Source organism: Mauremys reevesii, linkage group 16 (genome assembly GCF_016161935.1).
Source record: "Mauremys reevesii isolate NIE-2019 linkage group 16, ASM1616193v1, whole genome shotgun sequence".
Classification (NCBI taxonomy): Eukaryota; Metazoa; Chordata; order Testudines; family Geoemydidae; genus Mauremys; species Mauremys reevesii.
Genome location: NC_052638.1, coordinates 8,313,493 through 8,341,361, shown reverse-complemented (window position 1 = coordinate 8,341,361; position 27,869 = coordinate 8,313,493). Strand labels below are relative to the sequence as shown.

The following is a 27,869-nucleotide window of genomic DNA, read 5'->3' as shown; positions in this document are numbered from 1 at the left end:
AAGTTAATGGAATCGCTATGACGCAACGTGATTCTCATCTTCATCATGGGCAGGACAAGATCAGAAATGAGGATATCCAAAGCTGAACGCAGCAGCCACCTGCATCAGCACTAGTTCAGTTTTGGCGGCTTTCTTGGTATGGACATATTGTTAGAATGAAGAACAATGAATCGTGAAGCCACCAAGGAATCCACTGCACAGCAGTGATCGGATGGGTGCTGAAAGCCCTGGTGTGATAAGATGAACTGATTATCCAGCCAGACCACCTTAAGGACATAGGCAGCGACCGATCCTGGCTGGCTCTCAATAGGCAAGGAGGTCACATCCTTTTGGGACTTGAGGAACAGAGTGAATGTTACTGGTGTCTGTAGCAGGTGAACTCCTGGTTTCCCCTGCTCTGAATCTAAAGCAGAAAACAAAAGAGTGTTACTGTCAATAGTAGTCTTGAACCCAACTGCATTTCAGTGTCTCTGTAACATACCAGAAACACCCACCGCTTGCATTGGGAATGAAGCCAGCCTGGTTACAATGTAATGTCCGTGACAAGTTGGTAGAACTCCACCCCAATGTGAGAGGTGATAGAACCCCTGTCCCCGGCAGCCAGCAGAGCCTCCATGTGCTGCACAAGTGAATGAATCACCATGTAGCAGTGGCAAAATGTTTGTTTGTGCAGTCGTCATTGGAGTAGCCTTAACACCCCTAATTTTTTTTCCCCAATGCTGGGCTCCCAAAGTCCAGCCTTGTCTCTGTGCTGGGCCATGAGCTGCTGCCTGCTTCTGAGGTGCAGAAAATGGGCTTTCCATTCCTTTGCCCTTTTGCTCATACACTAGGCTGTGACTGAGCTCCTGCAGGTGAAGTGAGATGCCCCCTGCTGGCTAAAGATAGCTGGCTGTTTGGACATGACTTCTAGGAGAAGCTTCTGAAACAGATCTGGAGCCTAGAGGGGTTAAACCATTACTTAACCCCTGTGCTTGTTCACCAGCTACCACTGAAAGGGAACAAAGTCAGTAAGACCCTGTAGGAAAAACCGAGATATAGACACACGCAGGAAGAATGTACAGCAGGGCTGGGGCTCAGAGGCAGAGACGAGGGATGCTCAACGGCTCAGGCACTAGCTTAGGACTTAAGAGACCTGGCTTCAATTCCCTGCTTTGCCACAGATTCCCTTAGGCAAGTCACTTAGCTTCTAGGTGCTGCGGTTCCCCCCGCAGACAGGGGGGCTAACTGCCCTGCTCGATCTCTCGGGGGTGTTGAGGATAGAGGCGGCAGACTGGGAGGTGATGGGTGCTATATAAGTACTTATGGTAGGTGGATAGCTGCTTTCCACTGCACCTTCTAAATGCCTGCTGGATTCTAAAATAAACACCCTTGTCAGTTGGTCTGCGTGTGGAGAGTCTTGTGTCTGCTGCGTTTGGGGGAGGAGGGGGCAGGAAGCATGTTACGTTCTCCCAGCAGCCCGACCAGTGGCTGTTTGTCTCCACTGGGACTGAGTTGCATAGTTGTGCTGAGAGAGCCATGTCTCCAGCACTCGGCATTTCCCTTTTACGTGATGGGTCCATTGTTGCAAAGGGCAGTCGGGATCAGAGTGTGAGGAAGCCCCTTGGGTAGCTTTAGCCTCTTCCAAGCGGTACTTTGAAGATCAGGATTGAAGCCTTGAACATCGCTTGGAACCTTGGAGCAATTTTCTCCCTGAAGCTCTGTGCTGGCCTCCCTCCTGCACCTTCCTAGTAGAGAGTTTGTTTGCGGCTGAGTATGTATAATGCTATATAGGTGCGTGTGCACCTTAGTGGAGCTCCCTGGTGCGGGGAGGAGGCACACTCAGTTCGAATAAACCCAGTTTAGAACCGGTGGAGCCTCAGATTATTAATGTAGCAAAGTCATCATTTGTATCACAGGCCTTACTGCAAACCTAGGGAGAAATCGCGGCAGATGGCATGGCATAATTTGGAGTTGAACATTGATGTTCTTTAAGTCATCCATAGACAGGTTGAGAATCCCTATATGATCCAGTATTTATACTGGATGGGGGATGCACTGCGCTGTTAGGTGTAAGAAGTATGAACTGTTTAATATGTTGTATAATAAGGTGTTTATGAAGTAATGTTAAGTAAATCACTGGCTTTAAAATAAGATCCAATATGGAGTATATGAGCTATTGACCCTTGGACTCCATCTCTGAGAGGGGACGTGTTTACCATTAAGACACAGGCTCAAACCAGTCAAAACCAGTTTTTCCCGCCAAAACCAGCCCTCAGCGTTCCATCTCCTCAGAACTTTTCCCGCCACAAAAGTGATATAAGGACGTGTTCAGTGTCTGCGCAGGGCTGTCCACCCCAGCGACAGCCCGTACACGGTCGGGTCTTCACAGTGCTGCCGAGCCGGAGAGTGAGGAACCCCCTCGGTCTCGTTGTGAGACTGAGGAAAACGAGGCCTGTCACCACCGTTCCTGCCGTCCTGAATTCCCGGTGTCCACCATCCCAGAGGGCCTCCCTGCCAGCGACGAAATCCAACCGTCGTCTGGACTCCCCAGTGCTCCTCCTCAAAGGCTCTAAACCAGCCGGCGAGTGGAAGGTCCTGGGCATCGCGCTGGTACGTGGGATGCACTGCACCTGAACAGTGGGAAAAGGTTTCTGTGTTGGGGCATCATTTAGTGTTTTCCAGTTTCCAAGGGAGGGTTTATGGGCCTGAGCTTGAAGCTCCCAAAGCTAGTCACTGTTTCATTGGATTCATTGTTTGCATTTTCCCCTATTCCTCACAGTTTTCTGTACCTTTACCCTGAAGACACTTACCTTTGTTTGTGCCAAACCACCTTGTCTCCTCTTTATTTTATTTACAGCACACAAGGAGGGAGGCTAAATCCACTGGTGATAGATACAGGAGGGAGTCGAGTTTGTACCTTCTGAGAAAAGGGGCTTTCCTTTCCTATTTCTCCCCTATCATTTCTAAAGTTTTCCTTTGAAGCGTTGCCTTATTCCCCTTGAGGTAACGGCGCTCACCAAGCGTCTCCCATCTGTTGAGTGTCTAGCTGTATCAGTGATGTGATCTGAGTGCCCCAGGACCAGTTTTACCTCTGCTCAGGCCATGTGTTGGGTGGGTGGGGGATATTTGTGCAGCTGAAATATAGGGATGGAAATGTAACAAACTCCTGCTTACAGCCAAGGGACGCTGCAGCTGCACAGACCTGGCCGTGCCCTGCTGTGCCCTGCCAAGAGCCCTTCATCGCTCACTGACGCCTGGGGCAAAAGGAATTTCCCACATTCAGCCCTGGCTTCCCCCACATTGCTGCACTAGAGGGCACCAGTGTCACACTGCGAGGCCCATGCTCCTCTGGTGCAAGAAGGGAAGTCGCCCTCTTCCGATATTTAATCATGGACTTTCCCACACTGCTTCTTCAGCTGTGGCCTCTGCCCTAATCAGATGGGCTCCCCCACTCCCTGCCAAGACCAAAGGGAAATGCTCTCAGGCCATGGGAGAGGATACAGGTGAAACTGGCTGACTGCCTCCAGGGAGAGTTATGAGCTAAGGGGCCCACATGAAAAGGAGGTGGTATTAGATCAGGAATCCTCAGTCAGTAAGCAGTTGGAATGGGAGTCTCAAACCCCTATGTGACGCCAGAGCACAAGTCCTGCTGACTTTCTGTTCTAGCCCAGCAGCGTCCCTGCCCTGTGTGAAATAAGGCCATACACAGCCATCCCCAGCTTGCTGTAAATCTAGAGTTGCTCTCGCAATTCTAGTGACTGTGCCGTCATATTTGGTATCTTGCTTAAAGCCTCAGCTCCTGGAGTCACGTGTTTTATGAGGATCTTGGCTTTCATTTTTTTTTAAAAAGTTTTTCTCACCCTTGTGGTTGCAGAGGAAGAAATCTTGAAGACATGGTCTGAGTGTAACCTAAGGGCCCAGAAACTGGAGGGCAAATAAATAACCCCACACTATTGTGACTTTTCTAATCTTGTGATTTTTAAGCGCAAGCCCATGACTGGGGTGGGGGTGAAGAGGGGGCTGACTTATGACCTGAATGCATAGAGTTGGCAATATTGTAGCTGTCTAGGGTGGAGCTTCTCTGTCCTGAGCGCTGGCCTCATGTGGCTGCTTCTGTCTCCCTGTCTCTTGGCATGGCAGGTCCCCAGTGTTTCCTGAGGAGAAGAGTCTCTCTTCCTGCACTCGGTCCCAGAGTCTCTGGGACTCTGCACAGATCTGGGGGGAAGGGCGATCCAGGTGATTTTGCAGTTTGGGTCTAGCCCTCTGGCACAAGGTAGACCCAAGGGGCTGTTCTGACAGCCGAGAGTAAGGCTGCTCCGGCCATGCCTTCTCCCCAGAAGCTCCCCGTCTCCTGGCGGTTGGGAAAGGGACTGGTTAGCTCCCTGGAGCTCTCCCTTGCCCAGGGGGAATCCTGAGAGGGTCTCATCTCAGGGTTGCCAGCTGGTTTGTGCCACAGGAATGGCACCTGAGAAGTAGGCCCCTAGCCTGGTCGTGGCTCTCACTTCCCTTTGCGGTCTTCACTTTCTGCTCTGGCCTCTCTGAACTCCCCTGAGGCAGCTGGTGTTGTTTGTTAACCCAGCAAGCCCTCCTGCAACCCATCTGCCCCCAGCAAGCAGCTGTCCCAGCCCCCTGGGGCTGCTCTCTCTTGCCGCAGGTGTACAAGTTTGTTATTGGAGACTTCTTTCATTTGAACTGCGAGTGACATCTAGTAGTTCTTTAGGTGAATTATGAGCCTATAAAACCGGGAAGTTCTCTCTACAGCTTGTCTTCATCTTCTACTCCAGGTCCCTGACAGAGACTGGAAGACTTCACTAGCATCCTTCTGGCTGGGAAGGCCTTAACGGGATTCCCTTTGCAGCATACTGCCATGGGCAAGATGGGAAAGGAAGGGCAGGTGGGTGCCAAGGACATTTAGGGATAAAAATCCCAAATGAAGTTGTAACTAGAGGAGCATGCCGCAGAGACTGAGTCAGAAAATGGTAGATGTTGTGCTAAAATAGCTATCAAGATTGGAGCGGTCCCTGGTCAATACAGACTGCATCCCTGCTAGGGCTGGCTGAAAATTTCCCATCAGAACTGGTTTTTTGACAGAAGTTTTTCACAAAGAGTTTTTGTTTTCCATGGAAAACTTCAATTTTCTGTCAAAAACTGAGCACTCAAAAACTGAAATATTTCAACTGAAAACCCAAACATTTCTGTTTGGAGTTACTGCCGTAGTGCCTTATGGGAGTTGTAGTTCAATTGCCTCATGTCCCCCCTTCTCTTCTTTGGACCAGGCTCCCAGGCTGGACTCCATCTCCCGGGATGCAGCCCCCTCTCTCCTCAGGGAGAACCCCAGTCTGTAATGGGAATGAGAACATGACACACCAGGACTCCCATACGGCATTTGGGCGACACATCCAAAAGGAAATTTTGGGGAGTTGACCAAAGTATTCTATTTTTTTGAACTTTTGCCAAAAAAAATGTTTTCGATGTCTTTGCCTATTAAACCTAGTGAGACCCATGACCCACCTGTTCCCATCAAGCAAGTGTCCAAAACCACTGGGGCTGTTCTCACTTGCTCCACATACAAGTCAGTCACTGGAGACTTAAAGTTATAAGAAAATGATTATTTTTTCCATTTTCATCAAATTTCCACAGGAATATATTTTTTCCAACTGGCTTTAGTAGCTACGTACTTGTAACAGTAACAGTCTCAACACTGATGAGCCCACAGGGATGGGTGTAAAACCCTTCTGCTCCATGGCACCGTGTATGTGTTCTAGGCTCCCATCACTTGTATGAAGGGCTGTCAGACGGGGGGTGAGGAGGAGGGAGGCAAAAGAATCCCTACAAGCACAGAGTGGGAGCCGTGTTAGTCTGTATCAGCAAAAACAACGAGGAGTCCTTGTGGCACCTTAGAGACTAACACATTTATTTGGGCATAAGCTTTCGTGGGCTAAAACCCACTTCATCAGATGCATGGAGTGGAAAATACAGGAGCAGGTATAAATACATGACAAGGTGGGAGTTGCCTTACCAAGTGTGAGGTCAGTCTAACGAGACAATTCTATTAACAGCAGGATACCAAGGGAGGAAAAATAACTTTTGTAGTGGTAATAAGAGTGGCCCATTTCAAACTGTTGAAAAGAACATGTGAGTAACAGTAGGGGGAAATTAGTATGGGGGAAATTAGGTTTTCGTTTTGTAATGACCCAACCACTCCCAGTCTTTATTCAGGCCTAATTTGATGGTATCCAGTTTGCAAATTAATTCCAGTTTTGCAGTTTCATGTTGGAGTCTGTTTTTGAAGTTTTTTTTGTTGAAGAAAGAAAGTGTAGGAGAACACTTCAGTCTCCCTGGTCACTCAATAACAAACCTAAAAGTGGCAATTCTTCAACAAAAAAACTTCAAAAACTTAAAGAACAGTTATTTTTCCTCGCTTGGTATCCTGCTGTTAAGTGAACTGTCTCGTTAGACTGACCTCACATTGGTAAGGCAGCTCCCACCTTTTCATGTATTTATACCTGCTTCCGTATTTTCCACTCCATGCATCTGATGAAGTAGGTTCTTGCCCACAAATGCTTATGCCCAAATAAATGTATTAGTCTCTAAGGTGCCACAAGGACTCCTATGATCACTGGACCACTCTGCTACAACTACTAACCCAGCTGTGATGATGTGTCTGTGGAGCCTTCCAAGGGGCATGAGTAGCAGGGCCTCAGTTAAACACACTCATTCTGTGGTGGACCCTTCAGCAAGGAAATTTTGACACAGGCCCAGTTTCAAATGCATAACAGACTGGCAGGCTTCAAGAGCAGCCACTAGGGTCATTGTTTGTTTTTATTACTCCAGCAGGCTGGCTCCAGTCATTTGCATGTAACAAAGTCCAACACTGGGAATGGGCTTTGGCCAGAGAAGGCAGTGGTGGGGGTGGGGTGGCTGCCCCATTGTAAAGCAGTTTAATGGAAGCCTCTGGTTAGGTACAAAAGAGCCATAAACTCCCCACACAGTCATTAAAAAAGCAAAAGCACATTGGTTCCAGGTTTAGTCCATCCAGGTTATGGACTTGTCTGTGAGAGAGAGAGAGAGAGAGAGAGAACTCAGCTGCAGCATCTACCTTTGCGGCAGGATCTCTTCACTGACCAGTTAGCAGTGGCTGATGTCCCACAATACAGTCTCCAGCTGCATCCAGGAATTCACAGCCCCTTTGCTATTCCTTCCTTTCCCTGTGCTCCCTGTTTCACCATGGCTGTTTCTTTATTGCCCTGCTCTGTAATTCCTCTTCTCCAATTTCTAGTTCTTTCCTTTCTGCAGTTTCCTTCCATCTCCTTCCCCTGTTGTTCACCTGTCCTCTTTAAATCAGAGATGGGCTTGAGCAGCAGGTTTCGGATTTGAGTTTCAACATCCTCAAAAGTCAGGGTACCTCTGATTTGTTCATAATGAGTTGGTGTTGGAGAGAGCAGGTCGGTGTGTGCACGAACCTGCATACACCACTGCCCTCTACTGAATGGAATCAGAACTGCTCCGATGTATGTCATTAGTCCCATACTGCTAACGGATCCTCTCGTTTAGCTTCAATGGTAGGGGCCTGTGCCAGGCAGTTAGCTGAGTATAGAATCTCTCTCCATGGTGACGTGACCGGGACGGGAGAATCATCGCATGATTTGAAAAGGAAATGTACCAAACCGGGGTGTTTATAGCTTCCTGGAGGGGACAGGCTCAGAGGCTCTGATTCTCCTTGCTTTGCCCCTTGTGGTGTGTGTGAAGTAATTGTACGACATTACCCCTGGTGTGAGTGGGTGGGGAGGTCTGGTTTGGCAGCCATGTGCACCTTCTCTGTACACACTGTGCACAGGTGTAAATGAAGACACAAGGTGCAATGCAGCGGGAATCAATGCCCCAAGCATTGTCTGCCTATAGCCTCTTAGGGAACAGCAATTCCCTGTGTTGTGAGAGTGACTGTTCTGTTACCCCTCAGTCTCACACAGGTTCTGTTCACCTTCTCGACAACTCTGCATAAGCTGCTTTGAAGGCTCATTGTCGCACTGTTTGCTGCCACGTGTGTGAAGGCACTGAGGAGTGTCTCTCTTTCCTTGCTAAATCCCCCATTGGAAGCGCAGACCTGCCTGGGGCAACTGGGGCAGGCCAGTTCCAGCAAGTGAATCTGCTCCTGGGGGGTGAGCTGTGCCCCTTTGGGAGCACAGTCCAGCTGGCTGGCCTGGTTATTTTGTCATCTGAGAACTCCCGGTGGAGGGGCTGGGGTCCGGCTGGCGGTGGACAGTGCAGTACCAAAGGCAGATGAAGAACCCTGCAGGTGGAAAGCACATTGTAAGCCTTTGGTAACTAGGGTTGCTCCATGGTGCCGATGTCAATAAGTGAGTAACGTAGCAGCAGGGCCCTCTGACTTCTGACCTCACAGCAACCTCCATGTCCTTTCCCCTCCCCACGCCTGGATTCAGAGGTGGGGGCAGCAGCAGCAGAAGCACACTGACCTGGTGGTGGCTGAAAACCGTGCTACTTATAACCACAATGACCAAGAACTAGCAGAAACCTCGAGGGGATTCTGCTGCTCCTAAATCAGTGGTAATAGAACCCTGGAGCTAATCCAGCCCTGCCCTCTGAGCCTCCTTCTGCAGAATACCCCTTGACAAGGCTTTGCTTCAGGTCTTAAGCTACTTCTGGTTCCATCCCATTCATCCCACTGCCTGAACACGGGGCCCTGCAGCCTCACTGACCTAGGAGGGAGTTGATGATAGTGAAGAGGATGAGCTGAGGAATCAAGAAGACACCGAAACTGAGGAAGGCCAGTGCCCAGGTCGTTCCTAGCAGGCACGTCAGTCCCAGCACTGTCACCAGATCCTTCTTCACTTGTTCTTTCTGACTGTTCATGTTGGATCTCAATTTTCTCAGCATCCTCATGACGGTGACTAAGATGACCATGTTGAAGAGTACGGTGATACCAGCGTAGCCCACGTTGAGGATGTAATGAACATCCTGTGCCTTGTCTGTGATCCAACACCTGTGGGAGAAGAGGAGGAGACTCTCGTACGCTAATGACGATTATGCCACACTGTGGGGATTGGCCCCGTGGCTGGGGAGGGATATCTTGCTTTGGGAATGGCACCACGCCATGAGAATTACACCATTCCAGCAAGGCCCCGGGGATCCAAGTCTGGTGGTCAGAGCCCAGATAGGGTAGCAGACATCCGTGCAAGGCTGTTGGGGAGCCAGCTGCTTTGCGTGCCAGCAAACGGGATTCCCAATGAGGAGGACAGAAGGGACATCTGTCTCAGATGGGGTGGAAAGGCGTTTGGGGCTGCTTAGTGTTGCTGGTGAGTTTAGGCTCTAATTTGCCTTAGTAAACCCCTGCATGCCTTGGAAAGGGGGGACCACAGCAGTGCATGGGAAGGGTGTCGTGTTGGGGGAAGCCTATCGCGCCATAGCTGAGATGGGATTTCAATGCCAATGCAAAGGGAGCAGCACCATCTGTGGGGAAATGGCATCGTGGTTCTTGGCTGGAACCTTGCTTTGGAGACGTGCCTTGTTCTTTGGGAAGGGCAACATATTTGCAAAATTGCACTGCCTCTGGGGAGTCGGAGCATGTCTTGGGCAGAGGTCAGCACCATCCACCAGAAATGGTCTAGTGATGTGTGAATGGCACTGTAGTTTTCAAACCATCCCACAATCCTGGGAGAGGCCGAAAGAGGACAATGCTGGCTACATAGCACAATTGTTCTAAACCAGCACCATGCACCCGGGAAAGTCGCCATGTTTTGGAGAGTTGGACTTAGGCTATGTACACACGACAGCGTACATCGGTATAAGTTATGTTACTGAGGGGTGTTACTAAGCCACCCCCGAGTGATGTAAGTTATAATGACCTAAACACTGGAGTGGACAGTGCTATGTTGGCAAGAGAGCTTCTGCACCTCCGTAAGCTCTGTAGCATAGCCAGAGCCTTAATCTTCATTGCACATGGATCTGATCAGAGCGCTCCATGGATGGCACATTGCTTGGAGGTGTGATCCAAGGCTTAGGAGAATAGAACCACATTTTTTATCCTGCATTCTGCAGAAGATAGGACCATGTGGAAAAGAACCAGGAAGGACTGGGGAGCACAGAAGCTTTTAATGATTAGGAGACCTACTGTACCACTGGGAACCCAGCCTCAACCCCTGCTTGTCCCCATTATGGCAGAACGTGATTGTGTGTAGACCATCAAACCCATGTCTAACACTTACATAGTTGTATTGTTGTAGCCCGTGTCGGTTTCAATTATGTGCAGCCCGTATGTCTCTTCCTTGAAGATGAGAATGCTAACCACAGTTAAGGCTGGCAGTCCTGTGTGGGAGGGACATACACACTGACTATGATAGAACATGATGGGAATACATAAGAAGGACCCAAGTAATTGGAGGATAGGAAACTGGGTAGCATACAAAGGAGTTGGTCCTTGGACATAGGTAGGAAGAGGAGTATATTGGAGGAAGGAAGAATCCAGTAAGGCAGATGGGACAAATGGTGATGGAATATGGGGCCATTTTAGAGAGCAGAAACACAAAGGCAGGTCATAGCTGTGTGAGCAGGATGCAGTTATGTCCCTCAAAAAAGTTTCTGCTGTCCCAGCACACTCCAGGTAAACCAGGCTGTCTTATATTAGACGTTGGTAGGGCACTGTAGATTCTCTCCCCCACCACCCTGTCAAGCATGGGAAACATAGACATGAGAGGTGGGCCCCATCAAAACCCCTGAGCATTTGGGGAGGGATTGGAAACCAAATCTGGATATAAACTCTGCAACCAGCCCCTACTTCTTTACTCTGCAACAAGCTAATGCACTGCAAACAGACAATTACTATATAATTCTAGAGCCGTGGTCCTCTGGCTCTCAGAATGCAGCTAAAGGAGCACTTTGATCAGCAGTGGACAGCCTCCCTCAAATAGGCCAATGCCTGGCTCTGACCACCCCCCAGATCTTGAGTGACTGAAATGTGGATACATCTCTCACTAGAATCTGGTGACACTGCAGAGAGTGCAGCGGAAGGGCTGTGGTTTTGGCAGGAGGGACGGAGCTCCTCATGGGTTGTGCGGGAGGTATCTTTCTGGGTAGAGAACCTACACTTACCCCAGCCAACGGCGCACAGCTTGAGGACGTATCTCCTGATGTACACGTTGTAGACTTTGATCAAGAGCAGGTAGAGGTGGAAGCCCTCGATGGCCATCCAGGTCAAGCAACAGAGCAGGGAGTATTGGAGGAAGGCAGCAGTGCCTCTGCAGAGCCATGTGGACTGAACCAGGGCCAGGGGCCCACTGAGCAGGAAGAAGACATTCAGCAAGAAGAGGGCACCCAGCAGGTTCATGTGGATTTTGGTTGTATAATCTCTGCTCTTTTTCCTAAAATGAACACCGCAAATAGAACTCAGTTCCTTCTGACTGCCCTCAAAATGGGGACGGGAGGGGGTGCAAAGCAGGCAACGCAATCCACTCCTGGCCCCCCCCAGCCCCTCCACCTGGGACATCCCCTCCAGTCAGCGTGTGCTGCAGGAGAACGCCAGAGCTGCCTCATCTCGATAGGGCCCACGTTGGGGAGTGTGTGGAAATGTCCTGTCCCTTCCTTGGAGGCTGAGTCCATAAGACCACGTGGTGATACACAGGCAGTGCACACTGAGTGAGGCCCGGTCTGTATTAGAACCACTGGTGACTCTAGCAATGTCTGTTAGGGGTGTGACTTTTATTCTCTTTCTTTACAGGCCAAACCCCTAGTGTAGATGACGTTCAAAGTGCGTCGGGCAGCAGGTATAAGCGATACCAGTTGCAGTACAGCCGAGCCCGGGGCCGGATTAAGGCAGGGGCTTTAGGGACTGCAGCCTGGGGCCCCGGCTCAAGGGGGCTCCCGGAAAATAAATCACAGGCAGCGATCCCCGGGGAGTTCAGGTGGCCTGCCCTGGCCCCACGCTGCTCCCAGAAGCAGCAGGCTGCTGGCACGTCTCTGGGGCCCCTGGCGGGGCAGGAGGCGGCTCTGTGCACTGCCCCTGCCCCCAGCACCATCCCCGCAGCTCCCATTGGGGGGGAACCAGGCAGGCAGCCTGCCTGAGCCCTGCTGCAACGTCAGCTGGGAGCCACCTGTGGTAAGCGCCTCCCGGCCGGAGCCTGCACCTCGCACCCCCTCCTGCACCCCAACACTCTGCCCCAGCCTAGAGCCCCCTCCTGCACCGAACTCCCTCCCAGACCCTGCACCCCCTCCTCCACCCGAACCCCCTGCCCCAAGTCAGAATCCCCCTCCTACACCCCAAACCCCTGCCCCAGCCCCCTCCTGCACCGAACTCCCTCCCAGGCCCTGCACCCCCTCCTCCACCTGAACCCCCTGCCCCAGGTCAGAATCCCCTCCTGCACCCCCAGTCCCTGCCCCAGCCCCCTCCTGCACCCAACTCCCTCCCAGACCCTGCACCCACTCCTCCACTCCAACCCCCTGCCCCAGGTCAGAATCCCTCTCCAGGCCCCTCTTGCATCAAGCTCCCTCCCAGGAAAAAGACTTGTATACAGGGGTCCCACAAAATCTAGTAGCCCCAGGCACCCAGGAGAATTAATCTGGCCCTGGCCGAGCCTGCCCGAGGAAGGTTGGTGCGCATAATTGTACCAGCAAACCCTTTCTAGTGTAGACAAGGCCTGAGTGAGGCTGGGAGCTAAAAAGCCAGGAAACCACTAGATCTGTCTGTGTCCAGCAGCCTCAGTGAAGAATTCATGACAGCCAAACCCTGGGCCAGATCCTCTGCTGCTGTGGGCTGGAATTGTTCCATAGATTTCAATGGAGCTTGGCTGCTTGACACCTGCTGCTCTCTGGCCCCTGTCTCGTCTCTGCTGTGAGGGATGTGGCCAGGGATAACTGGATCCCTCCTGGGAGCAGATGAGAGAACGGTGCAGAAATTCAAGCAGGAACTTGATGACTTGGGGGGTGGGAATGGCAAGTGTAACTCCCCAGGTGAAACCCCAGGGGCCTCAGTAGGGTGTCCCCATCGGGGATGAATGTGGTTTAGCATCACTCTTGAGGGAGCCTCTGTTGATTCAGCTCAGCCAGGCACCCCGGGCGGGAGCCTCTCTGCACAGCAACGCGGTTACCTGGAGGTGAGGTAGTGGAGGACAGTGAGAAGCGAGGCAGCAGCCGAGACACTGCAGCCCACCATGGAGATGTAGGTCAGAGGAGCCAGGATGGCCTCGTCTATGGGCACTGAGGAGATTTTCTGCATGGGATGAGGAGGGGAAGGGGTGAGGAATGAATGCTGCCCTTTGCACTGGTACTCAGCCTTCATGACTGTCCTGGCCTTTCATTCTCCCCTCAACCCCCTCCAGCTTCTTCAGGCCTGGAGCCTGTTCCACCCCCCAGCTTGGCACCCGTCCCTGAGGCTGCTGGATGTCACTAGCCTCTGTCCTATCTCCTCCCCCCTTCCAGAGCTCAGAGGGGGACAGGGGAACCTCCTCAAAGCTCGACCCCCCTGTCCTGACCCCGTGAGATGGGTTGGTCAGCAGGTCCAAGAGGTTCCCTCCAGAGGGGGGGCGGGGCAGAGTGGGTCCTAGTGTAACCCTTGTGGGGGTGCACACATGTGCACCCACCCCCCCCCCCCAGTGTAACTGGGGTGCTGGAGCGAGGATGGCGCTGCGCATCTCTCAGCCCCTGCAGGGCAGGTGTGAAAGAGGAAAGGGAAATGGAAACAGGCCTTGTGGTGGAGCCCAGCTGCGGGGAAATGAGCCACTCAGAGCACTGAGAGCGGCTGGCGGGGAATGAGTCAGGGAGAAGGCAAACAGGAAACAGCCCTGGGAGAGGGGTGAGTGCTTTAGAGCAGTGGGTTTCAAACCGCGGGTCGTGACCCAATGGAAGGCACTGGGTCCCGGCGGCTCTAGTCAGCACTGCTAACTGGGCCATTAGAAGTCCCATCGGCGGTGCTGCCTGGCTGAGGCAGGCTAGTCCCTACCTGTTCTGACACCGCGCTGCGCCCGGAAGCAGCCAGCAGCAGGTCCAGCTCATAGGCATGGGGGTCTCCGGGGTGCCACACGCTCCCCCCGCATTGAGCACCAGCCTCGCACTCCCATTGGCTGGGAACCAAGCTGGGGGGAGGTGCCTGCAGGCAAGAGCCGCATGGAGCCATTTGTGCACCTCTGCCTAGGAGCCGGACCTGCTTCCGGGGCACAGCGTGGTCCACAGTGCCAGGACAGGCAGGAAACCTGCCTTAGCACCAGAAGCTGCCCGAGGAAAGCCCCAACCCTGCACTCCAATCCCCTGCCCCAGCCCTGAGACCCCCACAACTCAGAGCCCCTTCCTGCACCCCAAACCCTTCATCCCTGGCCCCAGCCCACAGCCTGCACTCCCAGCCCAGAGCTCTGACCCCCTCCAACACCCCAACCTCCTGCTCCAGCCCAGAGCCCCTCCCACACTCTGAACCCCTCATTCCCAGCCCCAGCCCTCAGCCCTGCACCCCAACCCTCTTCCCCAGCTCTGAGCCCTCCCACATCCCAACCCCCTCATCCCCAGCTCCGTTGGATTGCGGGCATCAACAATTTTCTTCAACTCGGTTGCCAGAAAAAAAGTTTGATAACCACTGCACTAGAACACCTGAGAGACAGGGACTGAGAGGGAGCAAAGACTGTGTCTGGTGGCTGGGGGAGGGGGAGAGAGCCTCATACACCCCCAAACAGAGCAAGAGCAGTGGGGGAGAAACAGCCTTCCTACCAGCAGCACGGCAAAGTAGGTGAGGTGTTTACACTGGCACAGCACAACGTCTTTGCAGTGGATGGTCTCACAGCCAGCGCTGCTCCAGTTCCCCAAGCTGCCGTTTTCTGCAAGAGGGAGAAACGGCCTTAAGGAAAGCAGCCCACAGCCACAGAGCAGTGGGGCAGAGCTTCGGGAAAGCCCATAGGCAACATTTTCCAAAGCACCAACTCACTTAGGAGCCCAAGGCCCATTGATTTTCAGTGGGGCTTCGGCACTTTTGAAAATGTTACCCTGTGTTTCCAACAGCAAAAACAATCAGAGTGTGGGGCAAGGTGTGTTCTCCAGTGTTGCTACTGCGGCAGGGGGGTGTTGACGCTAGACATGGGCTGGCGTTGGGATCGGGGTTGGGTTTGGGCTATCTGTGGTTCAAGGCTGTACAGCTTTCACATGGGTTGGTGCCCAACCCTGGAGAGCTGTTCTCAGGCATATCGTGGAGGGAAGAAATAAAGCTAGCAGGACAAAATGTCCCCCACACTGCTCCCAAATCCTGCACCAGAGGGACCGCTTGCGTCCCCTCCCCCCTCTCCCTGCACCCTGCCCTGCAATCCCCTAAGATCCAGCCGTGGGCACATTCAGGCCCTCTAAGAGCAGGGAGCCTCCAGTTCTCAGGGCCAAGGACCTTGGAGCAGTTTTTGTGCTGCCTTCTGCAGCGTCGGGGGCAGGTCACTGGCCAGGTTTATCTGGGTGCATCTCACTTAATTCCCAGCCATTGCAGGGGCCCCGGGCACTGGGGGAACCGTGAGTCCCTGTTCTCTGCCTGTGGCACACAATTGTTCAGTCTCTGAGGGCTCTATGGGTGGTGGTTTGGTGCTTGGTTGTGTTTTTAGTGGCCAATGATCCATGAGGCCAGTCTAGAGGATCTGGGGATCACTTCTGGCCTTAAATTCTATGGCCCTGGGTCTCTATATGACTCCTTCCTTGGAAGCAGGGCATAAAAATGGGAGTTGCTTTTACAAGCCTGTGGAAAGTGCCTGTGCCCTGCTTGGCTGTTTGCAGGTGGCTCTGGCTGACCTGGGCCTGCTCTCCACCCGCTTTGTGCGTGACAATGGCACTCACTCAGGAAAACCCTGAGGGGCGTGGGGTTTAGTCCTCCAAAAGGTGCCAGTGTGGGTCTCCATATAGCCCTACGCTCGGCAAGGCTCTGTGCACAGAGGGGGCTTCTCCGTAAGCAGCACGGAGCGGAGGAGGGTTGGGCAGCTTGTTGCCGCTCTGGGATGGCAGGAGGATGTTTGTCACTGGGAGCCAAGGGAGGTCGGGGTTCCCAGGTTCTCCTGGCAAGGCGGCTGGGGTGAGTATAGTCTGGCAGCAGACAGGGATGGTCATAGCATGAAACCCCACAGTCTGTCTGGTAAATTGCAGCTGCATGATTGGTCCTTAGGTCCCCCTGGTGTCTAAGGGCTGGTCCACACTAAGAAGCGGGGTCGAACTAGGGTACGCAAATTCAGTTATGTGAATAGCGTAGCTGAATTCGAAGTACCCTAGTTCGAACTACTCACCCGTCCAGACGCCGCGGAATCGAAGTCCGCGGCTCCAAGGTCGACTCCGCCACCGCCTTTTGCAGTGGTGGAGTACCGGAGTCGACCGCGGCGCTTCCGGAGTTCGAACTATCGCGTCCAGATTAGACGCAATAGTTCGAACTCCGAGAAGTCGAACTCACCGCGTCGACCTGGCTCGTAAGTGTAGACTAGCCCTAAGGCAATGCGCTCTTCGTTGAACGACTCCCACCATCTCTGTTTTGCCTCTTCCTCCTTCCTTGCATGCATGCACGGGTACCGCGTGATGCCATGAGTGTCATAATTACCTGTTCCTTCCACCCAAAAGACGCAGCTCGCATTTGAGTTATCCTGGTTGGGGGGCGGGGGGAGAAAACATGAGGCACATGGTGAGGTGTCTGTGCTCCCTTTGTTCCAAGCAATGTACGTAACCTGGGCTCGTTAGGGACAAGTCTTGTGACTGGTCCCTCCTGCCTGTGCAGTGTTGTTCCCTACAGCAAATTTCCCAGCACTTTTTCCTGCCCACTATTAACATGAAGCTCCATCACAGGAATCCACTGCGTCACTTGGGAGACTATTCCGCAGTGTAGTGAGGAAATATCTGATAGTTAATCAGTTTTATCCCGTTACTCTGAGTTTGTAATAATAACCCCTTGAAGTAATAATACCCCTTTGGAGTACCCTGTGCTCTGTTCTTTCTCCCTGCTTACACCTAGATTTTCAGCTGGTGTAAATTAGCGTAGTTTCCCTGAAGCAGATTTACACCAGATGAGGATCTGGCCCTACATACTTATCAAGCAATTGTCTTAGAGCTCCTTCGTCATTTGGCCATTCTGCTTTGCAATCTTTTCCTCTAAATCCCCGTAATCAGTTCATTGCTGCTCTCTGACGTGTCTCCGATATACCCGAGAGCACAAAGGTCAAATGCTTCCTCCTACGTCTGCACAGTTTGGTTACATTGCTTGGTGCCCACTTTGGGAGCACGTCTCTCCCAGCTAAAGATTCCCACCTGCTCCCCAGTCCGGACAAAGACAACTTGCATGTGGGCTGACCCCCAGAGTCTCAGCAATACTTCACAGAGAAGAGTTGGCAGGGGTCAGTGGGGCTGCACTGGGTTTGTGGTTAAAAACCAACCAACCACCACACACCTTATTGGTTGCAATGAGCCAGGACCTCCCCCTCTCTCCCGTAGCTCCAGGTGAGGTCAGAGGAGGAGAGAAGCATTTCAAAAGCCCCACTCCTTCCCTGCAGCAGCTACTCTGTTTTCTGCTACAGCTTCTGCCTCAGCTAGAACTCCTCCCAGGGAGCACACATGGGCATGCCTGCTGCATCCCCTTCGAGGAAGTGGCATGCTCCCTCCTCCGTGCCAGGCCAGTTCTACTGGGTGGTACAAAGCAGGGGAGATCTTGCTCTTAGCCTGCCATTCCCTGCCAGGCCCCTACCTGAGCACACTGCTAGCAGGGAGCAGGAATCGCATTCCCCTTTGGGATCCCAGGCAGTTAATGGTGCCCGGGCTCAGGGAGGGGGAGCTCCTTATGCTCTCACTCCCACCTCTTTGCACACCGAGGCAGAGAGATACTGGCCCAAATCCACCCTTCAAGCAGCAGGTTGAATTCCCACTGGGTTTGAAGAGCCCTGGCTGTTCCTGAGACTTCAGCTACACTGACCTCCCCTCTCCGGTGCCCTGGAGAGCTGTTTGCCTTCCCTTGCCCAGAGTGATAGCTGCTGTTAAATGCCTTTGTGGGCCATGATCACCAGCTCACCAGTGTTTGGTTATGCCAGAACCGGATCTCCACAGGCTCAGTGAGGTTGGTGACGCTGGTGTTTTCAAGGGTGGCCCCTAAGATGTCATTGTTCAGCAGGGAGCTATTCTTCCCATCCTGCAAAGCCAGAGCAGAAGAAACAATGCACAGACCCATAAAGACTATTACCAGGAGTGGGCAGGTCACTGGGATAGGGAGCCTTTCATCTGCAGATGACCAACGCTGCTCCTATCCATGGGCAATCTAATGGCCTATGTGCAATGAGTTTGTTGGTCTCAATCCAGTTCCTTGCAGGCAGGTGCTCACATTGCAGACCTCCCACACCACGATGCTTAACCATTTCATCAGGGAGGCCATGGACAGAATGGTCAGAGAGGCCGAACTACCCTTCCGCTCCAAGAGGTGTCCCTTCACAACGCATCTTACTGAGGTTGCACAGAGAAGATTGCCCTGCTGCTTCCCATGTTATACCTAAGAGTCCTCTACACTACATGTGTGGGTGTTGTGGGCACCTGCATGAGGTATGTTGTTAATGAAAGGATCCAGCTAGATAGACGGATGGGCTAGAGACACCGTCCTGCTCATCTCATTGAAACACCGGTGGAAGCTATTTTCTTAGCATTGGTCATAGGGGGCTGCAGCAGCCAATTGGTGAGCAAGGCCAGACAAGTCTTGCTGTTGCTTGACCATGGGCTAACCACATCTTTACAGATTCCCAGGGCTTTAATTACCAGAAGAGAGGTGTTCCCCTGGGGTTCCCCTGAGACAATTCGTTTATACCTGAGGCCCTTGCCCTCTCTAAATTCCCCTGCCCTTCCAATTGGATATGGCATTCCTCTCGACTTCTGTGCCATAAATGAGCAAACCGTTGTGCAGGGCTGCTGTGTGCTGTTAAGCAGCTGCCCTGCTTCATCTGCATCTCGGTGTTGGGGAAGGGCCCCGTGCGTATGGTCTGGTGCATTAGTCTAGACAGCTCTTCGAAAGAAAGGGGCTGCGTACGTGCAAACTAATGTCTTTTCTCTGCTTCCCCAACCCACCGCGCTGGGAAAGCTTCAGAGTGTCTAACCTGGAACAGGCCAGGGGTGTTGAGATAAATGCAGACAAGTTTCATTTCTGCTGCTCCACTCTGGCTTTTCATCATCAGTTCAGCTGGGAAACGCATGGAGTGTTGGGTTCTGGACTTGGACTGCGAGGTTGAAGCAGAAGCATTCCTAGGTGCAAACTGAGAAATGCCAGGTTATGATTTAAAGACAAGAAGCAAGTGCTGAAAGAGTGAGTGCAGGGGGCCGCAGTGCAACTCAATAACTGTAGTATCTTTCAAACACCCTGCGTGCCAGCATGCTGGAAAGAGCGAAGCACAGTGTCAGCATGAGATAAATGATAGTGGAGGGAGGGAGAAGAGAAATGAGGCAAGGATGAAAAGAGCAGTGCTTGGGTCGGATGTACTTGTAGCTGGAGGGAGAGAGACTTATTCATGTACTTGAACCCATCTGGGCCAACAGTGTGGTTTGAACCAAGGACCTTCTGCACTAAAAGCATGAATTGCCACCCCTTGAGCTAAAGATCTAAGTGAAGCCCTGTAGCTGATTCCTAAACCTTTTTCATGGACCAGCTACTAGAGGGGCAACAAACACCTCCATTCTCCATGATGTCTCCTCATCTATGTCTGTACGCTGCCCAGCACAATGGGGGCCTGATCCTAACTGGTGCTTTGGATGCTACAGTAATATAGATGATTGACGATCACAGCAGGAGCTGTGGGGGAGAAGGTGGCGCGGTTGCATAGAGGTATAGCGAGGAGACCAGTATCAGAGGAACAGAAGAGTGGGAAATGAAGAGAGGTGAGGTCTGTGAGACAGGGCTCCAGCAAGTCAGATATAAGAATACCATGGTGATGGGTGTGGTATAAATGACCAGTAGAAGCTTTTTCTCAGAGCTTTGGGTGAAATAGTGTCTGGGAATCTCTGTCTTGCCACCTGGGTCAAAAAGAGGAAAGGTTGAGAAGCTGGAGCAAGAGGATTTAGAAGCCCTGAATGTCCTATTGCTCCGTGATAAGTTTAGGATTTTGTATGGTGGCAACAAATATTGTGACTGGGATTGTGACTGAGGATCACCACTTTCTAGGTTGCCTTATGGTAGAAGTGACAGGGCAGATGGAAGCCACAGGCTCCCTCCTTCAGACCTTCATTTACAGAAACATTTGAATGATTCTCTTGGGTCCCCGTGACTTACCATTTGCTTTAGAGGTCAGACCCAGTTTGCAAAGTTTGGAGCCATGCCCTGCAAGGGTGCTGTTGGATCAAAGGGTTTGGTTTGGGCCAGTCCCTAAATTAGGCTTTACCAAGGTCTTCAAAAGTGACTAGTGATTCTGAATGCGTCAATCTTTAGGGGCCGAGCTGGAGACCTTAAAGGGACCTGAATTTCAGAAAATTTGGAGCTCGTCTCTCTGGAAATCAATCCCTTTAAGGTGTCTCAAACCGTGCCCCTGCCACTGAAGTGCCCCAAATCACCCTTTATTTTGTTAATAGTGGAATGGTGGTAAAATAAAATTGGTTCCTTTTGCACCTTTGCATGATGCTTTCCAGATGCTGGATTTTGATTCTTGTGGGCTGCACACTCCTACCCCTAAATGCCCTAAGGTATCACCTCACCCACCCTTGTCTGTAACCTGATAGTCAGATCCAGTATTTCAAAGCCACACTTACATGCACTTTTAAATCTCCGAGAACACTCCCTGGGTTCAGAGTTCAGTAACCAGTTTGCTCCCAGAAATGGCTGCAGCAGAGATACACGCATTGAGATCTCTCCTGTCTATCTGCTATAACTTATATTTGTCTCCATTCCTTTGGCATCTGAGCATCGCACACAACACCTGGGCAGTAGGGAAGTGCTTTTATCCCCAGTTCACAGATGGGGAGCTGAGGTACCGACAGACTGTGACTTGCCCAAGGTGGCACAGGGAGTCTTGAACCCAGGAAGCCTAAATCAGTGCCCTAACCACTGGCACATCCTTCTCTAAAATCTTGGGCCCAGCTCCACAAAGATATTTAGGCGTCTAACATCCATGGATTTCAATAGGCGCACACATACCTTGATGAAGCTGGGCCCTGGAGACTTTGGTCTTGTTTTCCCTTAGGTAATATGAGACAGATCATTTTAGACTGAAAATCCATATTTTGCTTTGTGTAGTAAACGGCACATTTGCATGTGGGCTTTGAACATGCAATATACATGTGGACACAATGGGTTCCAGGGGCAGTCGGGATTGGAGATGGGTGGAGGTGTGGCCATGTGTGTTTGTGAAAACTCTGGAATTGTGAGTGCATGTTCCCACTCTGGGTGCAATCAGCAATGACTCTGAGTCTGTTACAGCCCCCTTGGGAGTGCGGCTCATGCTTTTAGCTCTGGAGGTCCCCAGTTCAATCCCCGGTCACACTTTCTCGTGATAATAATGTAGGTGCTCACTTTCACTGCAGAAAGGTTACTCTAAAAAGAGAAGGAAATTCAACCCAAAATATTATTAGAGCAGAAATGCAGGAAACCCGCGGTCTGATCTATTCAGGGACTAACACTGAGGAAGTCCCCCAGATGCTTTAGAGGCCATGTGGATGACTTTCCGTTCCCACTACTGCACTATTACATGGTGTTCAGTCAAAGAAGATAAAGCTGAAATCTCTCCCTTGTCCCCACTGCCCTCTGGCAAAAGTTCTTCCCTGGATGGAAGCGTCAGCACGTCGCATTCCCGGCACAAAGCACTCTGGGCGGACGGGAGACTGAGACCCCAGCTGGCCACCGGAGACCATTCTAATGACCCAGCAGAGCGGACTGGGCTGGGAAGGCGGGCACCTGGAGCTTTGGGTTGTGGGAAGGGAGAGTGCATGGCTCTCATCTCCAACTAGCTCGGCTGGCTGGCTGGCTGGGGGAGACACCTCCAGGCTGCCTGAGAAAAAAGCCCAGGGCCAAGGGCTGACATGTACAGGGTGAAAACATGTGCAAGAGGGGCAGTTGCTCCCCCAACATTGGTTTCCTCCCCTCCCCAACTTTTCATAGGTTTCTGTGCTCTGCTTCCGCCCACCTGCAGACGTTGAAGGAAATAATATGACCACAAAGACTGGTCTATATACTGACACAGCTTTGTCCCCCCCACCAGAATTTTTCTGAAATGATGCCCCTGACCAGAGTGTGCTGAGAGGCCCAGAGTTTTTCACAAGTGGCTTGTGATTCTTGAGATGTCCAAGCAGCCTGGTTTCCAGAGGGAAGGGGCTCAGCACCTTCTGAAATTCGGGACACTTAAAGGAGACTTAGGTTGGGCTCCGCAAATGTAAATGCTCAATCTTGGCTAGGGTCCCAACTCTGCCCCTAATTACCATAGTCTTGCTGTGGGAGGGGCTTAACGTAGAAAAGAAACCCATCCAAGCCAACAGTGCTGCAGGTGGCTGGAGACAGCTGGGAAAGGATGCAACTCCTTCCTTCTTGGTTTAGAAAAGGAGGGTAAGATAAGGTTTAAGGACCCTGCTGAGCCATCCCCTGTGGGACAGGGCAGATTTCAGCACCCCACCTCACCTTGTCTATCCATCCAGCCTGCCCATGTTGTATTTATATCTGCTGGCTCAGACGTACAGGAGTCAGATTTCAGCAGTAAGTGAAGCCCCATTTGGTCCTTGGGCCTGGAGTTTGGGCACATCTCAAGTGTTCACACTACTTCAGCCAGGATGCAAATGGGGTCTTGTGGTCAGTGGGCAGCAGCTCTGCCAGCTGAGCAAGGGGGGAACTAAGCCGGAAGGAACCAAACTAATCTAGTCTCCTCCGGAAATTGCTCATTTGTAGATTTTACTTTAGGCACTCGGCCAAAAAAGAGAGAGAGGCAGGTGTGATGGAGCAGGAGAGGCAGAGAAAGGAAGTAATGGAAACAGAGATCAGACTCCTATGGAAACGAAAGCTCGTGCTATTGCTCCATGCACCAGAACGCTGTCAGTATGAGATGCCGTATGCTGGGAAGAGTGGTTAGAAAGCAAAGCCCGCCGTTAGAGCAAGGGGGATACTGACCGTTATTGACTTGCTGAGATTCAGCCCTCGTAACTTTGTTCGCTTAATCTTAAATATGAAAGTCTGAATGTTGGGGCATATGACAGTGAAGTTGTCCTCTTGGAAAGGGACTTTGAACAGCTTCTGTTCTAACTGTTTTAATCTAGAATGGAGAAACAAGAATCGGCGCTCAGAGGGGCGGAGAAGGCCAGAGAGGCCAGGGCTGGGGCAGACAATACGAGGAGGGAGAAAAGAACAAGGGAGTGAATGAAGATAAGAGGCAGAGACACTGAAGATGTGTATTTGAGATCATCTCCAGAAGGTATGATCACGTGTTAGAGGTTGCCTCAGACTAGGGGCACTAAAATTGGAGACAGATTCAAACATCAGACCCTGTCACCGTCAGCTTTAAATGTTCCTCACACAAATGACAGAATGGGTTTTCTTTGGGCTTGCCTCATTTGTGAGACTGTGCCAAGCCTGTCCATCAGGCTTCCTGTCTGTAGGGGACGGTGTGGCTGATCCGAGTCTGTATCATATTGGGTGTCTGGCTTTAGTATTATACTTAGAAATAACTAGTTCTGGTCGAAAAATAGACGAGCCATCCCACAGAAAACTCCAATGGTTAGAAATTTTGGTTTCTTCCCAAATCTGGATGCAAAGTTGATATGGGCAGTGCTGACCAGGACTGGGACACAGGGCCTGGCTTTTCTTCACCAGTCCCTCCTCACTAGCTCCCCCTTCAGCTGAGATGCCCTGAAGGAGAGCAAGGGTGTCTCAGCTTCGCTTGCCTGCTGCCACACAGCTACCCTGGTGAGTGAACCCCAGCCCTTTCCACCTCCTCCCCTTCACCTCTCCGCCCCCTACACTAACCCTGACTCTGCTCTTCCCCTGTGCTAGCCCTAAAAACCTTCAGCAAATCCTGTCTCTCCCCCTCTCTCTGGTCTGGGGCAGGGGGCTGACTCTGGGCTGTCTGCATTGAGCCTATGGACTGTAGAGCAGTCTGGGAGAAGCTGCTTACGTAGGGGCTTAATTCCTCCTCTGAGTTTAGCCATTCCTCTGACACAATTAATCTCTGAGTGCTCGGAGCAGCCCTAGAGCGCCACTGGGACCTTCTGGGCACGGAAACCCGGCAAGGGGGGGAGGGGCTTGGAGCCTGGGCCCCAGTGCGAATCCGAAGAGCTAGGCTGCTATTGTTAGTCCTGCAGCCTGAGCCCCATGAGCCCACATCAAGTGATCCTGGCACTGAGACTCGGTGCCCTGGGTTTTTCTATGCAGGGTAGACACACTCTTAGTTTTCCCATCTGTAAAATGGGGGCGATGATACTGAGCCGCTTCCCTGAGGCGTTATGAGGCGGGAGCAAGGTTTGTAACCTGCTTTAGACATGGAGGGAGGCTGTGGATGCAGCTGGAAATAAATTGTTCTCCCCTTTCAAACATTTCAGTAAAAGAGAAAAATGTTCATTTGTGGCAAACGTTCTGTGAAAAAAAAATTTTTTTTAGCTTTTTATTGAAACCTGATTTGTTTTATCTCTGCGTTTTTAGTTTGTTGACCCCTCCCGCCCCCAATTTTTGACAAAAACAGTTTTTTTCACTCAAATTTCCATGTGATCAAAACGCTGTTTTCTGCTTCAAAATGCCTCTCTGGGCTTGGAGAGCTGGCCTCAGAGTGTAGTCTGGCAAAGCCCCCTGTGCAGGGCCACCCGGGGGGGGGGGGCAAGTGGGGCAATTTGCCCCGGGCTCCACAGGGGCCCCCAAGAGAACAGCTGAGGCTCCCACCTCCGCCCCTCTCCTGGAGCCTCAGCGCATCAAGCGGCGTCCTCAGACAGTGCCGCAGCGTGTCTCCGGCGGGGCCCCTGAGCCCCGCCCCCTCAGAGCCGCGTGGGGAGGGGGCGGGGCTGCGAGCTCCACGCTGAGCTCAGCTCCCTCCGATCGGCGTGGAGCTCACAGCCCCGCCCCCTGCCCACGCGGCTCTGAGTGGGGCGGGGCTCAGGCCCCGCCGGCCACACGCTGCAGCTGTTCTGCGAGGCGCTGAGGCTCCGGGTGAGGAGGGAGCCGGGGGTAAGAGGCTGGGGCCAGGGGGGTTGCCTAAGGGGCAGGGAGTCCTGGGGACAGGGAGGGGGCAGATGTTGGGGGGACGGTCAGGGGGCAAGGAATGGGGGGGTTGGATTGTGGCTGTTCTGGGGGGGGTGTGGATAGGGGTTGGGGCAGTCAGGGGACAGGGAGCAGGGGTGAGATCCCAGGGTGGTGGTGGGGGGGCTCTGGGGGATGGTGAGGGGACAAGGAGCAGGATGGGTCGGGGATCCTGAGGGGGGCAGTGGGTGGGGGTCAGATAGGGGGCAGGTCCAGGCTGTTTGGGAGGCACAGCCTTCCCTACCCTAAAGCTCATTCAGCAGTTTGAGGCTTGCAGAAGAGCCGAGCTGTTAGCTTTTCCATTAGGGCTCCCATCCCTTTCATTTATCAAATGCCAAGTTATAGTCTATATTTAATTTCAGTGCCATAGGGAGATTCATGTCAGGGGAGGGTAGCTTCATTTAAAATTAGCCACTGGGGGGGAGGGATCACATGAGAAGAGCAATAGCCTTCCCAACCCTACCAAGGGTTCTCAAACTTTTGTCCTGGTGACCGTTTCACATAGCAAACCTCTGAGTGTGACCCCCCCCCTTATAAATTGAAAACACTTTTTTATATATTTAACACTATTATAAATGCTGGAGGCAAAGTGGGGTTTGAGGTGGAGGCTGACAGCCCACGACCCCCAATAATAATCTCCTGACCCCCTGAGGGGTCCTGACCTCCAGTTTGAGAACCCCTGGGTTAATTTAATTTTAGCACCCTGTGTCCATTCACATGCATGTGCTATTTTGAGCATTTCAGTTTTGACAACATAGGCTCATCCCAGATTCTGGAACAAGCTCAAATGCTCAGTTCGTGGAGTATGTACATAGTCTATACTAAAGACAAACCCACAGTAACCATCTCCAGTTTGTGAGGGACACCATGGAGCCAGTCTCCAGGAAACAGATAAATGCATGGAGGTTAAGTCCATTAATGGCTATTAGCCAGGATGGGTAAGGAATGGTGTCCCTAGCCTCTGTTTCTCAGAGAGTGGAGATGGATGGCAGGAGCGAGATCACCTGATCATTACCTGATAGGTTCACTCCCTCTGGGGCACTTGGCATTGGCCATTGTCGGTAGACAGGATACTGGGCAGGATGGCGTTTGGTTTGATCCAGTACGACTGTTCTTATGTTCTAACCTAAATGAAGCCAAAGTTATGGAGACATATATGAGTCAAGGAAGCCAGCAGAGTATCAGAAACCTGGAAAAATCTCTGCCTGGATGGGCTCAGGTGTTTGGTTACAAGCTAAGGTGGTTCAAAAGTTTTGGATTTTTTTTAAGCAGAATTTTTTTATTGTTTCTTTAAACAATCAAACACAGCAGCAAATATTTGGCCACACACTTCTGAAACCTCAAACCATGTTCAGGTTTTGGTGAACTAATTTCAGCTTTTCAATTTAAAAAACCACAACAAATTTTGAAGGAAAGCAGACATTGTCCGTGATTTTTTTCTGCTTTTTAAAAACCCCTAGTTTTCGAACCTGAAAAAGTTTTGATGGAAAATATTTGTCCAACTCTTTTAATGAGCTTTAGCACCTTTTAGCACTAGCTTATGCTGAGAACCAGTGATACCTTGTAAAGAAGTTTTCTCAAAACTGGGTTTGTGCCGAAATGCGGAAGGTTTATTTTTCCCAGGGGCGCCCGTGGGGGGGAGCAAGTGGGGCAATTTGCCATGGGCCCCGCAAGGGCCCCCAGGAAAATATAACATTGCAATTTTTTTATAGAATGGGGCCCCAAAATTTCTTTGCCCCAGGCCCCCTGAATTCTCTGGGTGGCCCAGCCCGTGTGTGCTCCCCACTCACCTGACAAGCTTCCTACACTGTACACAGTGTCCTTTTTCCATGCAGTCGTCCATGTTAGCCACCATGTTCACCGCCTCCTTCATGCTTCCCTCTTGTGGGGGTACATGACGGCATTCCTGGGCCTCTACGGGGTCTGGGAGGGAAACGAGCCGTGTCAGGATGGGTGGAGTGGCAGCACCGTGTGGGGAAGGTTTGACCCGTGTGCCATCCCGTGACATGCCGCCACCTGACAGATCTTGGGGGTTAGAGTAAAGGTATGCAGGAGAGCACGAGGAAAGCAGAGGGAGAGCTCCCCCCACCTTCCCTTGGCTTAGATAAAAAGCGCCCCCTCCCCCTCCTGGGCTAGGGCCGTGAGGACTCCATCCCGCCATTGCAATCTTCTCACAGCTGCACCTCGTGAATGAATTTGTACTTGGAGCAAGTGGCCTGCCACCAGGGCAGGGAGGAGAGTCGCAAAGGCCTTTGGGGAGATGAAAGAGGGGCTTGAGCTGAGCCCTGCACGCTGCTGCTTTCACAGAGACTGATTCTCACCACAGCTCCCCATGTGCCCCTGGATCCGCAGAGACCTTCCGCTGCTGCAGCTGCACGTGTGTGTGTGTGTGTGTGTTTTGTGTAACATGTTTTTTTGCTGGAAAAGGCCACTTTGTCAGAAACAAAACTTTTAGAAGGAAAGCATCAGTGACTGCAATCGCTCAGCGACTCCTGTGAGAGCAGATGTGGGGGGTCCTGACCGGGATGCCGGACTTGTCCCCAGGTTGGTATAATCACTGTCGGCAGATGTCAGGGTGGCCTGCTAGGCGAAACGATAGCAGAGATGTCAGAACTCCGAATAAAGAACTATCCATACCTGCCTGTTGGAGCAGAAGAGCAGCAAGATACAAGAAGAGGCAGGTCCGCAAGGGTGAGTCCCTCCGCGTGGTGCTCCAAATGTAGCTCATCTC

General features: G+C 51.9%; 1 protein-coding gene and 1 long non-coding RNA gene across 4 annotated transcripts in view; one reads left to right on the top strand and one right to left on the bottom strand.

Annotated features, from left to right (window-relative positions):
- Nucleotides 1-2,192: 2,192 nt before the first annotated feature.
- On the top strand, nucleotides 2,193-27,801 carry LOC120384413. Its single transcript, XR_005588873.1, has 3 exons — nucleotides 2,193-2,589; nucleotides 23,173-23,327; nucleotides 27,683-27,801. It is a non-coding gene; the product is annotated as an uncharacterized LOC120384413 (long non-coding RNA).
- Nucleotides 6,625-27,869, bottom strand: part of LOC120384364 (adhesion G-protein coupled receptor G5-like) — a 36,035-nt gene continuing 14,790 nt past the window's right edge. For 2 of the 3 annotated variants that reach the window (XM_039503027.1, XM_039503028.1), the window contains exons 2-14: nucleotides 27,776-27,869; nucleotides 26,929-27,061; nucleotides 26,154-26,264; nucleotides 23,027-23,168; nucleotides 19,047-19,202; nucleotides 17,981-18,097; nucleotides 16,526-16,568; nucleotides 14,683-14,789; nucleotides 13,077-13,198; nucleotides 11,086-11,354; nucleotides 10,203-10,302; nucleotides 8,697-8,980; nucleotides 6,625-8,269 (exon numbers count right to left, since the gene is read on the bottom strand). In XM_039503027.1, coding sequence (XP_039358961.1) covers nucleotides 8,184-8,269; nucleotides 8,697-8,980; nucleotides 10,203-10,302; nucleotides 11,086-11,354; nucleotides 13,077-13,198; nucleotides 14,683-14,789; nucleotides 16,526-16,568; nucleotides 17,981-18,097; nucleotides 19,047-19,202; nucleotides 23,027-23,168; nucleotides 26,154-26,264; nucleotides 26,929-27,061; nucleotides 27,776-27,869 — 1,764 coding nt within the window. In that variant the 3' untranslated portion in view covers nucleotides 6,625-8,183. The remainder of the gene's footprint in view (nucleotides 8,270-8,696; nucleotides 8,981-10,202; nucleotides 10,303-11,085; nucleotides 11,355-13,076; nucleotides 13,199-14,682; nucleotides 14,790-16,525; nucleotides 16,569-17,980; nucleotides 18,098-19,046; nucleotides 19,203-23,026; nucleotides 23,169-26,153; nucleotides 26,265-26,928; nucleotides 27,062-27,775) is intronic. The other variant, XM_039503029.1, reaches the window with a different exon arrangement.